This window comes from Apteryx mantelli, chromosome 5 (assembly GCF_036417845.1).
Source record: "Apteryx mantelli isolate bAptMan1 chromosome 5, bAptMan1.hap1, whole genome shotgun sequence".
NCBI lineage: Eukaryota > Metazoa > Chordata > Aves > Apterygiformes > Apterygidae > Apteryx > Apteryx mantelli.
Window position 1 is genome coordinate 42,472,496 of NC_089982.1, and position 15,523 is coordinate 42,488,018.

The window sequence follows — 15,523 nt, forward strand, 5'->3', positions numbered from 1 at the left end:
TTTACATATTATTTTAAATAGAACTTCGGTGGGAGGTTATCCAATGGAATCTATTCCATTTGTCTCAACTTTTAAACTGCATCTGATATAAAATACATGGAAATGCTCAAAACTGGACTCTCTTAATTAAATAATGGTGGGAAATAGTGAATGTATTCACTTCTTTTTTAAGAAGCTCTAATGGATTTAGAAATTATATTTAATTTACCTGAGAGAGGCATGCTGCAATTCTGCAAGCTGGCCAGAATGCTTTTCAACTTATTTCTCTGGGGAAGGCAATCTATAGTAAACCAAAATACAAGCTCATGATCAGGAAAATGCAAATACTAGGTTTCCAGTCTCTCACAGCAGAACAAAAAGCATACAAATAAGGTCATATTCAACCCACTATACTGTTTTGAATGCAAAAATACACTAGTGAACTTCGTGTCATCCACTGTGACCTAACAAAAAGCAAAATTCTCAATTCTTCTCCCATCTTTTTACTTTTTTTGGTAAAGAAACAGTTTGTCTGTACTATGCAATAAGAAAGTGAAAAATACAACAACAGAAAACCCAAACAATTGACCCCTAGAAAAAAATTCATAAAAATGTGAGTAGAGCTCTGACTAAAGCTTTTTGAAAACAAAAGAGGTTTTTTGCTTTTAGTTTGTTTGTTTTTTTATTAAAAAGTACATTCTGGACACAAATGTACTTTTCTATGTAGACAACTTGATAATAATTTCTGAATGCATTGATATATAGGTAGGTACAAACAGATCCCATTCTGACTGGCCTTTATGCAGTTAATTACATCACAAAAATGAACTAAACAGATAGATAACCAGAGCATATTGAATTTTCTCATGTATGGAAATAAATAGCTTCCAATTATTATTTTTTTATCTGCAAGAAACTAATTGCTTTACTGAATGCTTTGAATTGAGAATAAATATACAAAATGACTAAGCTAATTGCACATCTCATGCATCTGAAAAGCTGATAAACAGCATGTTTTCAGTGACAGGCACTGGCTGACCAAAGGATTAACTCATGTTACTGCCATCCATGTTATTAAAGAAGCAGCTCTTTGCAAAAGATTCTTTCGAACACAGTGTTTAGTATTTTAAAAAATTACCACACCTAACCTCTGTCTGACTCACTAATCCCAAAGAATTGTGGGCAGCAGACGGGATCTTTGTGCCAGTCGAAATTCAGGGCACAGCGTATTCATGACAGGATGCAGTAACAGCCCAGCAGCAAACAGGTTTCCCCACTACGGCTTTACGCAACTGGAAGTCATGGTATTTCCCCCGTTTCAGTGACAGAAGGGACACTGTGGAGCAGCAAAGAAGTGATGCTGCAGTGACTTGAGTGTAGTGTCCCATCTTGTTCCCCCCCGCCCCAACCTGAATACGGATATCTGAACAAGAAAATAGAAGTTAATAACATAAACTCTGTTCATTATTACATGCCACGGTAGTTTTTTGGTTTTAAAACATTGCTGAAGTTCCTTCATATCTGAATTAGAGTTAGCATTTCTTGATTTACTTCTCCCTCCTGACAAGCACTATGTGAAAGCTTTTTGTAAATATTAAAGAAAAAGTCTTCAGGTCACTTGCATCATTAAAGTAACATTTTATCATTACACTGTGGAGAATTCTTTGCCTTTTAATCACGTCTTCAGAGCCACAGGAAAAAAGTTTTACAAGAAACACATTTCCACTAACTATGTTATACTCTATGTTATCTATTTCCATGTTCAGAAAGAAAATATGATCAACGCTCAGATCAAGCAAGGAGGAGGAATGATCTTATGATTAAAGAACAGAAACTGGAAGCAGGACTACTATTTGTGGCTCCTGTCAGTGATGGTGCACATAAAAGTTCAAAGGTTCCTTAGAACAGGTCTTCAAAAACAGTGAATTAATGCTGGATATCTTCATTTATTTACACTATATTTTAACATACTTGCATGCTAAAAAGGCAGGCACTTACAGAATATTTCAAAAAAATTCATTTAGCTGGAAGTGTCAGCATAGTGAATATTCAACTCTGCAGATAGTATAGTCCATCAATACTGCTCAATACCTATGCCAAGTTGAATTGTGAATGTGGAGTGATAAAAAATTACATGGCAGAAAATGAATAATTTTTGTGAAAATAAGTGAATTCATATTTGTACTGGATACAAATCCAAATGTAGTTGATATCTGTAGTTATACAGAATTCAGTTTTTCCTATTTGTTTTGGGGGGTTTTATCCATTCTTTTCCACACTTCATCCTCTCCCCGCCCTGCATGATTAAACAAATGAACAAAAAGTTTTGACTCCCGTTCCTGGTCCCCTGTTATTTCAAACAACTCCTGATACTGTAGAACCTTGATCAGTAATAGCAGATTTTCAGACGCTATCTGAATTAAACCTTGTACCTTAAAAAAAATCACACTTTGATTCATCACCAAACTCAGAAGCATCACTGTAGGCAACCTAAGCATATAATCCTGATTAATTAGTTCCTCTGAAAATCAGACCATTTTACTGAAATAACAAAATAATGGTTTAAAAGCAAATTTTAGGTTCACACTTTTGTGAAAACTCCACTTTTGACTACAGAACCTGATTTTCAGAGATACTGAGCATCATTAGCCATTTAAAGTTACTGCAAGATAAGCACCTCTTAAAAATGACAAATATATCTTGAATTGGCCATGCAGAAGTGGAGATCTCCAGGACTGTATTATCTCAGTTTTAAATAAAATGGCCTTAAACAATACCAGCAAAGAAACTGCAACAAATCTGCATATTTAGTCTCCATAAAATATTCCAACACCCCACACTACTATAGTTCAACAGGAATTTGACTGATGTTTTGACAATTTAGTAATTATCTATGCATTTATAAAATCGATCTTTGATCAAACCGGTTAACTGAATTGCTCATTTTTCTGCATTTTGTTTTTATCAGCTGTTATTAACATTTCATGAGCATTAATATTTATAGATTACAAAGATTACAAGAAGCAGTTATCACATTCTGAAATAATATTACCCTCAGAAAACAAACATCAAACATGATTACGTAAACTCAGGGTATCATAATAAAAAAAAATACATTGAATTATTTCAGTATCAGGAAATACTGTAGTCTAAATCACCAAGAAGAGAATACACCTAAATCTGAATAGATAAAATTATGTTTCTCCACTGTGTACAGAGTCTGAACATATGGTTTTGATGCAACACTCCCAGATTATCAACAGAGCATTTCAAGACCCCTCTGAAGAATCTGTAATGTCTTTGTGATTTCCATCTACAGGGGTTTTGAGGGCCAATAATCTTCTACGGAGGGAAGCTCACATATGCGGCAGATTTTAACAATCCCTGCTTGAGACTGTGTACCATAGTATGTCTCCATTAGGTAACAGGAAAAACTGCAGAGAACTTAACTGCACTGAGGACTCAAACTGCCCATATACGAGCTGTGCTACCAAGTATTCACAAGACAATCCTGTAGACTCACTGTAGACTCATTACGCTGCAAGAAAAACGACCTACAAGTTGGGTGGAGTATGGAACAGAAAGTTGGCTGAAACGGCTCCACGGGACGTAGATGCTCTATCCCATTAGAAGAACAGCTGGCTGCAGAGATATGGTGCACTTTACAGCTTCCAATGCCACAAAACCAACACCAACGAATTTGTAGTGTTGGGGAGACTGTTAGCAGGAGAATACATTAGGGCCTGAAAAATAGCAATGCAGACTACACATATGAGCATATGTCTTTCTAAACATGGACATAGGTACAATATCATAGCAGGAGAATAAATTAGAGATGTGTCTAGGGAGCAGCAGAGCTCCCTCCCTCAAGTTCACTACTTTCTTCCTCTTCCATCTCTGTCAGTAGCAAAATCTAATGAATGCATAAACTGCTTCCCTATTTGTTTGAACAGCCTCATTTTCCTCCTGCTGAGATACCTAAGAATATTTTCTGGAAGCAGTAATTATTAGTCTGTAAACCACTTGACAGTGAGAATGAATCCTATTGGAGAAACTGCAATAAGCTCATGTAATTAGGTACAACTTCAGCTAACAGGGTTGAAGGCAAAAGTGAAATCCTGATTGTTACCTTTTCTGTCAATGCTATAAACTGCTGCTGCACAGGCTTATATGCACATACTTAACTCTAAGCATGCAAATAGTATCAGTATAGGCTTTTAAAGCAAATTATGCATATGCATTTCTGTTTACTGGACTGAGTTGCACAGACTGTGGCAGTTAGCACAGCAGGAAGCTTATCCTAACATTGCCTCTAGATCTTGTAATTTCAAGTGGTACTGTAAAATACCATGCAACAAATATGGATCCTCAGAAAGGGTAGTAGTATGCTAACTTCTAATCTAACTTAAAGATTAAGTATTATCATGAAATTTTACAAGATAAAGTTACAGAATCATCTTTCACTGTTTTTTTTAATTGTTTTTTTTAATTAAATACCATGCGTTCACAGCTTTCCTTGCTGGATTTACCCTGATGATAAATGAATAAACAAAGACTTTTCTTTGATGCTGTCATCTAGACTTCTCTATTACAATGTAGGTGTTCACTTAATGACGGGACTGAAGGCATCACTGAGCTAAAATGAGAATAACCCATGTCACCTTTTCAAACAGGTTAATTACTTGGCTCTGTCTGATTTTCTCATTTTCTAGAACTCATTTTACAGATAGAAGGTGAATGGTGATCTGATAATCCCCTCTTTGTTTAAGTATCTATAACCCTATACTTCAGCTTTATGCGCTTTCAACTAAATCTAAAAATTCTATGGACATATTAAAAATTGCTAGAAAAGTAATTTCTGACCTTTCATCCCAAAGCTATGTGAGCAAGTCTAATGTACTGAGATATATAACTCTTCTCCTCAAAACTAAAAAAAGTTAATACATTTCAAATTCTACACTTAAAGATACCATTTTTTTCTGATTAAGTGACACAGACTAACTGGACAGCTTCAACTGTACAAAAGAAACAAATTATGAATAATTTATATGAAATGTATTCACACCAACTTTGTGAATACACGTTGCTATGAGAAACAAAGTGCATGAAATATTTTGGGGAAAGAAAAAAGAACAGATTGAATTCAATCTATTCAAACAGCCACACAGATTTTTAACAAATGTTAATTGCCAGTACCTTCTTAGAGTAATTCAATCTACAGCAAATAATTTCTTGCAAATTTTGCAAAAATGCCTGTAAAAGTGCATACTTATTTATATGTACAAAACATAAATATCATGCAAGTTATAAAGATAAATAAAACCTCACTTTTTCAACTTGAATAATAATAATAATTTACTCTGATATAGAAGCAGCATTCAGGGAAGCTCTGTCTTATTGCTCCAACATTTTAATTATTGTTACTTTTATAAATGTGAAATGATAGTATTTTTCTGCATGGCTTCCATTTTTGGTCAGGAAATATGTCATCCTTTCACAAGTAAGTGAAAATGATTTCAGTGAAGACTGACACTGTAAGTCTGTCAAAGGGTGAAGCCTAACCGACAGCACTGCTCAGATGAGCAAAACTGTGACTACATCTGCCCAGCTCTTAACTCATTAGATGATTCTGGTGTGCATGGGTGAAGAAACCAAGCACGCAGAGCTGCTATGGGGAGGCTTACCCAAAAGCTCTAGCCTACACCTTCCCTGTTCTAATAGCTAAGTTAAGCACAGAAAAGAAACAAAGACGCACAAACGAACTCTTAACAACTTTACATACTTATGGGACGTTTGTGGTGAGAAGCCTGAAGGTGAGGGTAACCCAGGTAATGGCTACTGATTGGCTTTAGATATAGGGAAAAATCAATGAGATTGGCCTGGGGTGGCATGGCTAATGAGGCCACTGGCAGCTTATGCAGACCATCTGAATTAGAAAGTGATAAATAGTTAAAACAATAGCCCCTTAAGGGAACAAATCCGCAGACATCCAACTCATGCAGAAGGCTGAGCCCAATGTGGAACATCTACTTAGACACTTCAGGCAGCTGGAGTGGTGTCTGGCTCCCCCAAGCCCATGGTGTCCACCTAACAGGACTGGAGGCCTCAATTGGTATGAGTTACGCACAGATTGTATGTGTGCACATGCGTGTGTATGGGAGAATAGGAACACTAGAACAGAAATTGCTATCTACCTGCTGTACCTGTCCTGCTTAATAAAAATATTTAGCATTTATGCCATTGGAGTGATATGGTTCCATTCTTCTAGCTAACTCACCCTAAAAAAATGCAGAGACAAAAAAAAAAAAAAGGTCCCTTTATTACAGAAAAGTAAAGATGGAAAGTAATGTTACAGCTCTAACAATAGATCTTATGATGACCAGCAGAAAGGATGAACTTTTAAAGTTTAGAAACAATATATACAGGGACGAACAAGCACAAACTGGTAATAAATTTAGCTTGAAAAATCCATAATGATTTCTAGCTATCAGAGAAGCAAAGTTTTGGAACAGCTTTTCAGTACTAATAGTGGGGAAAAGAAAACATAAGTGGTTTCAAGAAGAAACTTAAGTTAATGAACCTGTTAACAGGACACTTGCAAACAGTAAAAAAGTGAACTTGACAGCACAGGAGTCAATTCCAGTTTTATGCCCCACAACATTAAGATGATGGGCTATATGAAATTGTTTTGAGTATGAAAAAAGAAATACTGGGTCTACTGAATATGAATCTAAAGCTATAAATACAAAAACAGAAATCCAACATATTGCAATATTAAACAATATTCTTTGAGAAATTTGCCACCCTTGATTAAAGAATGTACCAAATTTTTTTTTAAAAAAATAAGTGGCATTCTCTCCTGAAGTAGGACTCCATCTAGTTTTGAACACAGAGGCTCCAATATTCAAAGAAATTAGAATGAGCTGAATGAAGTCTGTGGATAATTTTATGACAAAGTTGAAAATAATAATGGAAAAATGTTTCCAAAAAAACTGAGTTGAGTTTTGCTGAAATATTGGGAGTTTATTTGGTTTGGATGAAGCTAGAACATTTAGCTTGACCTCCAATAAAATGAACTAACAGATGTTATTAAAACCTTTTAATTCATTTCAATGTTTTCACAGGCTACTTTGATTTTTTTTTTCTGCACAGCTCTTCAGTATTCCATTTAATTACTTAAGGAAAAAATAGTGTATTTTAGTCAGCAATTTGTTAATCATCATAATCTGTTTTCTACTCCATGAGCCTGCTTCTTTCTTTCACTATGACAAAATATTTCTTTTTGTAAAAATTAATAAACCATGTTTGCAATTTTTGGATCAGTCCCTTCCGGGAAAGTGGCATTGTGAAATGACTGCTTGCAGGGGTGGGAGGGAGGTGTTTCTGAAGGGCAGGAAAAGTTTCTTTCGAAAAGCATTAGCTGCAGTTCAGAAAAAGGGCTTCTGTCTTTAAAATGCAGCATGCAAGTCTTTGGATTTTTGTATTGAGTGAGCTGGGAAAGGTAAATCCACTTTTACTATTAAACAGCTACTACAATCCATACTTCAGAATCGCATTTCAGAGCCATATGTACATGGCTACATCTCTGTATACTTGCAACAACCTGTTGTCTATGCCAAGTGTAGTTACTATCAACAATTCTATCTGTACAACTTACGTAGTATACTTTTATACTACTACATTCAATCTCCTGCAGGATTCAAGAAAATCCATAATTGTCACAGCAGTAGGATAGCAGAGAGATGAACAGATTAACAGGATTTGCTAAACTGGATGGAAACTCAAGAATCACGAAGTTCCAGTTCCTGAGAAAGCAGTTAGCCAAGTAACAATGAAAGCGAGGTTAAACGAATGCATTTTGGCAAAGATGCAACAGCCTTAAACCAGACTTTCCTACTCCATCAAGATTCTCTGGAAAAGGAAGGGAACTGAGAGGTTAGACAAGAAAACTTCTGCTGTGCTTCTGAGAAGATCTGCTATCAGATTCTGAGGGTAGGAACATCAAATTTTTAGATGTAATATACAGAAGACATTCTGCTGACTCTGAAGTCAGCAAAAAGCATAAGGCAGAGGTGAAAAGAAGATGCAACATACACTCCAGTTTGCTTCCCAGCAAAACCAGACTTGTCACCTACTATCTATGGAAGCAAAGAGCTGTTTCTTCCTACTATAAGAACTGTTCCCAAGACAGACCAAATAAACCCTCACTAAAGGAACCAGGTCCACTGTGGAGATGCAATGCACTAAAATGTGAGTATTAATTGAGAGGAAAGCATTTGAATGGTTCATCAGAAGTGGCCTCGGACAACTACAAAAAACAGCTTTTACATTTTTTATTTTCTGCTTTTCCATGATGCTTTTCCTAGCACTAAAGTCCGTATCTTTACAGACTGACTGAAAAAATTTTCAACGCTTAAAGTCTAAGACTACTCAGCAAAATCACAACTGATTTGAAATAAAATCTTGGTTTAAATACGTTCACAAGGAAAATATGGGTTTTCAGCAAACAAATTGGGAAGACGCTGCTAGCAAAAGCTTATGCTGAAAGTCTACCTATTTCACAAAGGAGGGAGGGATAGGAAGAATGATGGTTGAGTGAGAAGGGAGTGGGGAGAACGAAGAGGAAAGCTTTACAGGCCTCAAGAGAGATTTCTGTTTTATTTTGGGTCATGAAGATTCTTATTCCAGCTAATCATGACATTATAGGACACATGGTATCATCCCCAGCTGTTTAAAACACTGGCTTTCTTAGGCACTTCACCAACTGAGCAGCAATCTATATGCTTTTATACAAGCTTATTTTTGAAACCGTTAAAATGGGAATTAGGTAAAACATGCTAACTCCTCTCACCTACTAATTCAAGTGCTATGAACTGTATCCCAGTTGATCAGTACTAAATCCCATCTGGAAGATTTGATTGCTTTCCTTTACAAAATCAAACAATAAACAGTGACTAGTGGTCAGGCCAAAAGCAAAAAATGCAAATTTGCATTATCTAAATTCCTTAATAGCTATAACCTAATTATTACTAATAGTACCTAAACATTAATATTAATTAAATATTAGTTAAATATGGGGATAATATACTTGAAGTTTCCTGTCTCATGACTCTTGTTGCTTTTTAATTTCATTTTATTTCTCTGAAAGTAAAATATTCCAAATGAAAATGAATTATAACAATGATCTAGGATATTAAGTATAAAACTTGCAATTTTCAGAGCTGTTTTTTTCCCCTTCTCTTCCTCAGAATAAACTTACATTCTGTATAATCTGCCATTGAACTAGAGAATTCTACCACATTAAGTAGGGGCCTTTTTTTCACAAGAATTTGAACCAGTTTCAAAACAGACTACTACCTCTCCATTTATAACTCTCTTCACTCTCTTCAGAATGCCATATTCATCAATGATTTTAAACAATTATTCATTTTTCTGTATAGATATCACATCTGTGTGATATTTCTTCCTTTCAGTGTCCTCTGCTAATGTTTCTTTACTAATGCTTGATTTGACATGCCTGCCTCATTGAAAACATTGAAAATTCTAAATATTCCTGAAAGGATTAAAATATATAGAACTCTAAACTTAACACTGCAAAACTGATGTATACATACCCATCTCTATTAAGTTGCAGAGACACATCTTCTAAATAGCTGTTAGAGAGCTTTGAAGTAACAACTCAGTAACTACTATTCACAAAAAAAGCATGGGGGAAAATACAATGAAAGATGTTTCTTTGTCAGTTGAGTAAATCGCTCAGATGCAGCATCAGGAACTAGGCTGATATCTAGTGCTCCTTAGCAGAGGGAAAAGGTGTGAGTACTTTAAACTTAAAATGAAATTGGGCCAGGCATATTTAACTGAACATGCTTCAAATAATCAATTTCAGTATGGTCTGAAAGTTTCAATACAGTTTAAGAAAAACAAATACTGTATTTGTGATTCTCTGAAATACATAGACAATTTCTGCTGTTACATAAGGTTTCTGAAGTCTTTACTTACAAATAGCAATTCTTACTCACCTGTGGAGTTCTACTGATGTAAATAGATTTATTTGAATGAGTAAAAACTGCAGGATTAAAATTCTTGTCAATGAGTCACTTGTTCAACTTAACGTAATTCATGATAAATCCACTGACAATTTACATAGTCTGAACATCTTCTATCAGTAGATTTACATGCAGAAACTCAACCACCCAGTGTAGCATCACATGAAATATATATCATTTAAAAATATCTCTCTCTAACACGAGTGCAGACATACATTATACTTTGTTCCTACTACAGGCAGGAGCAAAGAACAAACAAGGTACTTTTAAAAAAGGTATAGCCATATTCATCAGGCACCAAATGCCATTGCATTTGATTAAGAGCACAAAGAGTGTAAGTAATGAAAATTAGGACATTTTCTGCTTTTTGTAGGACACAAAGGGCTATCTTCCACTTAAAGATGCAGGGTATAAACTCATATATACTATTCACAGAACATCAATACTGATTTATAGACATAGCATGCAAGCCAGAGTGGACCATGCATAACATAAAAGATGAAAAACTAACAAATGGAAAGGGTAAATAGATGTAATGTCAAGGGGTTTCAAACACTGAGGCAATGCAACGAAAGACAAATGCTACTTTTCTTTAAATCATTTCAACACCTCTGAAGTTCATCCACACATGCCACCATCATGAAATGCAACTTTTCACTCACCAAAGTAGAGTTATGTGAAGCATCACCTGAGACCTCGGGTGTTCTTGTGCTGTTTGGAAGTCTGTGAGGGTTACGAGCTATCGCTTGGCACCAGCCCAACATTTTCTCCTTCCACTTATCCCTTCTCAATTTCTGAAATTCTGAAAATAATTTAGATTCCCTGAAACATTGACACTTTGAACTTATTGCGTGCATGTCTCTGGATGCATGCCTTTAAAAACAACATTTTAAGTGGTATCTAAACAAGCTGAAAACATTTTTAAAAGAACTAGTTTATTTAAAATACATTGAAGTTATGCCATGCTGCTTAGCAGAGCGCTATACACTTATTGCACACCTTACATGCATTAACACTGTTTCACTGCCAGAAAATTCAGCACCTTCTCCATGTTAAATCTTAAGGTGTCACTTAATAAAAAAAAGTGTTATTTTAAAGGAATTTTATTATAAAGTAACTATGAGAATAGTACTATTTCTAAAGCCATATAATGTTTAGACACAATACCCCACATTCCCTGAAACAAGCAGAAATAGCTCTAAAGCAGTAAAAGATATAGAATACAAATCAACAGTGTGAAAATAAACATACATGTACATACTCATCCCCCCATACACCAGAATACCTGGCTTGTTTTGAGGTTTTAAACTGGAAAAGTATTGTAAATAGCAAAAATCAGTGTACACACATACTAAGTTGCATATCAACTTCTTTTTAGTTTGTAACAGTAACAAAACACCTTTTAAGTAACACTGAGATATTCTGTAAATACAGCACTAGTAAGTTTCTATTAAGTGTAAGAAATCTACAGAAGTACTTTTAAATTTTCACAATTTATTTTTACCAATTGAAAGTGCAGAACTTTGCTAATTAATTACAAAAAATAACTTGGAGCAATTTTTTTTCTTCACAGTCTCTGAAGCAATTAGTAATCTGGTGGTTTATAACATTTCAAATTTAAAGTGTGTTAGTCTATAGCATCATGAAATATAATAAATAAAAAGATTAAGCTACCAGATTGACAGATTAGTACTCCAAATGAGAAAACATAGGTCTGAAATGTATATATGATAAAGCTAAACATCTTACACAATAAAACGGCACCTACTTAATGTGATTGAGTATTATGGGCTTGTAAGGTAGATTTAATTTTTCTATATTACTTCTCTGTGCAGTATACAAAGTCATGCTTATGTTTACAGCAGGCTTTAATCTTCCTAGGTCCCGATTCTGACCAACTTGAATAATTATGATCGTATCATTGTCACACATTACCCTTAATATTCAATTTTAAAAGCATTAAATGAATGAGGTTGTATTTCTCCACATGACCTCATTGAACTGAAAGGAAGGAATAACTGGGACCTAGCCTTAGCTTTATCACACTTGAGATCACTAGGTCTGTGAGTCTCCAGGTGAACTGACACTTCTCATCTTTCAGTCTCTAGAAATCTTAACAGGAAATACATAGATATGCCAGTAAAGCATTAATAGTATAAAGACTACCATATAATCTGTGGACCATCTGCGGAGTCAAATCAATTATAAAATATTTCAGTTGCAGACTTTCAGGAACTCAGTCCTTCGGGGCATGAGTACAATCCAGCAAGGGCTACCCAACGAGAAGGCTAACTGAAGTATTGACTAAACTCATTGCCACCAACTTAGCAGCAGTTACGAGCTTCCCTGGATCAGAGCATCTACTGCCTTGCAAGTCCTACAAGGAAGACTATTTGCTTATTTTCCTTAATCACATGAATGCAACTAGTAGACCTTTGCATATCAAACTGTTTGTGTTTTTTTTTTTATGAGTAAAGTGAGTACCAGTGAAAAGCTTGTGCATTTAAACAACCTGTATATAGACCCAAAAAACGAATTTGTGCTCTAAAAGTTTTTCATTGTTTATCCAACATATCACAAAGTACTCAAGTAAAACTAAGAGGATCAGAACAAATAGCAGAAGGGTAAGCATCCCCATACTGTCCTGCATTGTAACTTGGAAAGATAACCACTAAATATGAGACAACCAATCAGAATTTTTATTTTTCAATCCTTCTACTACAATCTAGTAGATCTTTTTTGTGCCTGAAACATTATCTACCAGCTAAGCAGGACTGAAATAATGGTGAAGCCTGAATTCTACTTCAGCTAGCCTTGCTGCTTCTTTCTTTCATTTTTTTAGATTAGACACACAAAATGTCCTGAGACAGCAAAATGTCTCTGCAAACATATTTTGATGTCTCCGGAATTTCCTGGTTTTCATTTAAAATTTCAAGTAGAAAATATTTCAGTATTGTTTAGATTTTTCAAAACGAGACACACCATTTGGTGCTGCTGCTCTGCAACCTGTCACTGTGCTTCTTCATGTCCTGTCCTCTGAGGGGCATTTGCAAGTGCAGCAGGTGGGTTTTCATTGCAGTAGGGCGAAAAGGTCAGTTCCATTCCCTGGATGGCAAAGGCGACAAGCGGCTGCTGCTGCTCTGGTTCTGATGGCACTGGGGGCCAGGCAAAGACATGCTGCTGCCTTACCATTGGCAAGTGAGGTCTGCAGAAAGGATGCTGAGCCAGGCTACCTCCATGTCACCTGAACCTTCATAGATAGAAAAATAGTTTTGGGGAAGTAGTTGTCCCTTTGGTAATATCAGGCAGCAAATCTTTAACAGAACTTTTCACTACACAGGACTTATGGGCAGAATTCATTTAAGAACTCTGGACTGCATTCTCCCATGATCAGTAAGTCACTGTTGTGCATTTTTGTGCAGATGCCTGTAGGCTAGAGACTAATGCTGACTGGAGAAAAGCAAATCCTCCTTAAAAAATTTAAAAAAACCCACACAAAATGCATATTTGGAATAAAGACATAAATTTTTGAAGTCTCCTTCAGAAGAATATTATGTAAAGATTACAGCCCAAAAGAACATATATATAATTTTTTGGCTTGCTGTGTCTGAAAAAATATCTCAAACTTCCCTGTTCCTCTGAAGGAACAACATGAACAAGCAGGCTTTAGAGATAGTTACGCATTCAGCTGGTGCAGCTCACTGCTTGGGAGGCCTTTACTGCTTTATTTCATCCCCGAAGAAAGGATATGACTTTGAAAAGCATGAACTTTTAAAGTCTTCATTCAGATTTTAAAAGAATAAAATTTCAGTCTTTTTTTAAAAGATATTCCTCTCCAGAACATTGTTCAGATGGAAAACTTCCTGACAGTTCTCTAAAAAGCATATCCAACCTTTTAAATACTGTGGGGGAAAAAAACAAAACAAAACTGAAAATTGTCAGTCTTACACTTCCTTCTCTGGACTGAATGCACACAAATGTGTTTTTGTAAAAGCAAGGAAGTTAACCTAGTATACTTAAGTGATTGAAAAGATACCGAAGGAATAAACCATATGGTTACCCTAAAGGTCTATGGTCAGACTGACAATCTGCTACACCCACTGGTAAGCAGTTACTCATATGAGCAGTTCAGGTTCCTTTTGAACCATCACATACTGTAAACACCACCACTCTTGCTCCCTTAGTAAATGAGAAAGCTGCAGATTTTCACCGAAGACCCTTTCTAATATTCTAGTACTTCTTATGAATTATTATTTTACCATTATTTTAGACTTGCATTTTTATGCCAAACTACTTACTCTTTTTTTTTTTCTTTCTGATTGCCCCTTCGCCTTTACCAAATTTTCAAGTAAACTTTCAATAGAAATGAATCTATATAGCTGCAGGTTTCACTGTACAACAAATTCTTCCAGAGATGCTTCAGTGTAGAGAATTAATGCAAAATTCAGTATCTCCAGAGAGCCATGTACTCCTCATGCTTGGGGTGATATGAGCAAACTCAGTCTGAGAATACAATTCTAAACATCACATATAAGCATACAAACTGTTACACTGCACATTTTGAGTTTGATTACAGATGAAATTCAAAAACAACTTAGTCTGGGGAATATTCTACAAAATGACTCTGCACAGCTGGATCCTCCTGGTATTTAAAACTAACAAAGGGCCATAAAATCTCAGGCAACAGCTGTAGCTCAGTATTACAAAGTTAACTACTTGAAATCCTCACACTCCGAATTTCTACATGGTTGAGACAGGTATACAGCATTTTAATAGTTAAAGGCTCTACAATGTTAGCTGGCAAGAAGTTTGCATTCTCTTAAATTTTACAACCTATTAAAAACATATTAATTTAGAGCTCATTAGCATCTACTTGCACTACAGCTTTAGAGAGGAGTGGATGTCCTGCACCAAGGCATGCATGCTACCTATGGCAATGGCCCTCAGGATCTGTGAGGAGACATCATTCAATCCTTTCTATACTGTTCATACTTATCAAGAAGGAGAATCCTCTGATTATAGTTATATCCTGTTCTGTTCCTCTTCGACATACAACCAACTACTTGAAACAGCTGCAGTTCCTCTTTATTGCCCCTCAAGAGTGCGAGAGTCAAAATTATGTTTACTACTGTATGGATCACAACTGAAAGGAGAACTTTGCATCTGCACGTATAATTGAAGAACAGCAACTCCAGACCAATTTCCTGAAGAGTTCTCAATTCAGCTCCCATACATTTATTTACAAATAAAAGAATTACTTTATTCATACTTTTTCAGGGGAGTCTGTTTTTACTTAGAAATTAGGTAAACTAAGGGACATAGAAAATGACAGATTGAAGTAGAACTGATACAATGTTAATACTTAATAAGTAGGGGATGATGTATTAAAATTAACTAGTTATATGAAATAGAAGTGTAATATCTCAGAAATTACTGTTCCTCTAATCTGGGGAGAGAAGAAAAGAATCTGTGAGCTTAATTCAGGAATACAACTA

The 15,523-nt window shown here is 35.5% G+C and overlaps 1 protein-coding gene across 1 annotated transcript in view; it reads right to left on the reverse strand.

Annotated features, from left to right (window-relative positions):
* MARCHF1 (membrane associated ring-CH-type finger 1) overlaps positions 1-10,792 on the reverse strand; it is a 90,315-nt gene extending 79,523 nt beyond the window's left edge. Inside the window, exon 1 of the mRNA XM_067297875.1 lies at positions 10,691-10,792. Within this exon, the coding sequence (XP_067153976.1) occupies positions 10,691-10,792 (102 nt within the window). The remainder of the gene's footprint in view (positions 1-10,690) is intronic.
* Between the last annotated feature and the right edge of the window lie 4,731 nt (positions 10,793-15,523).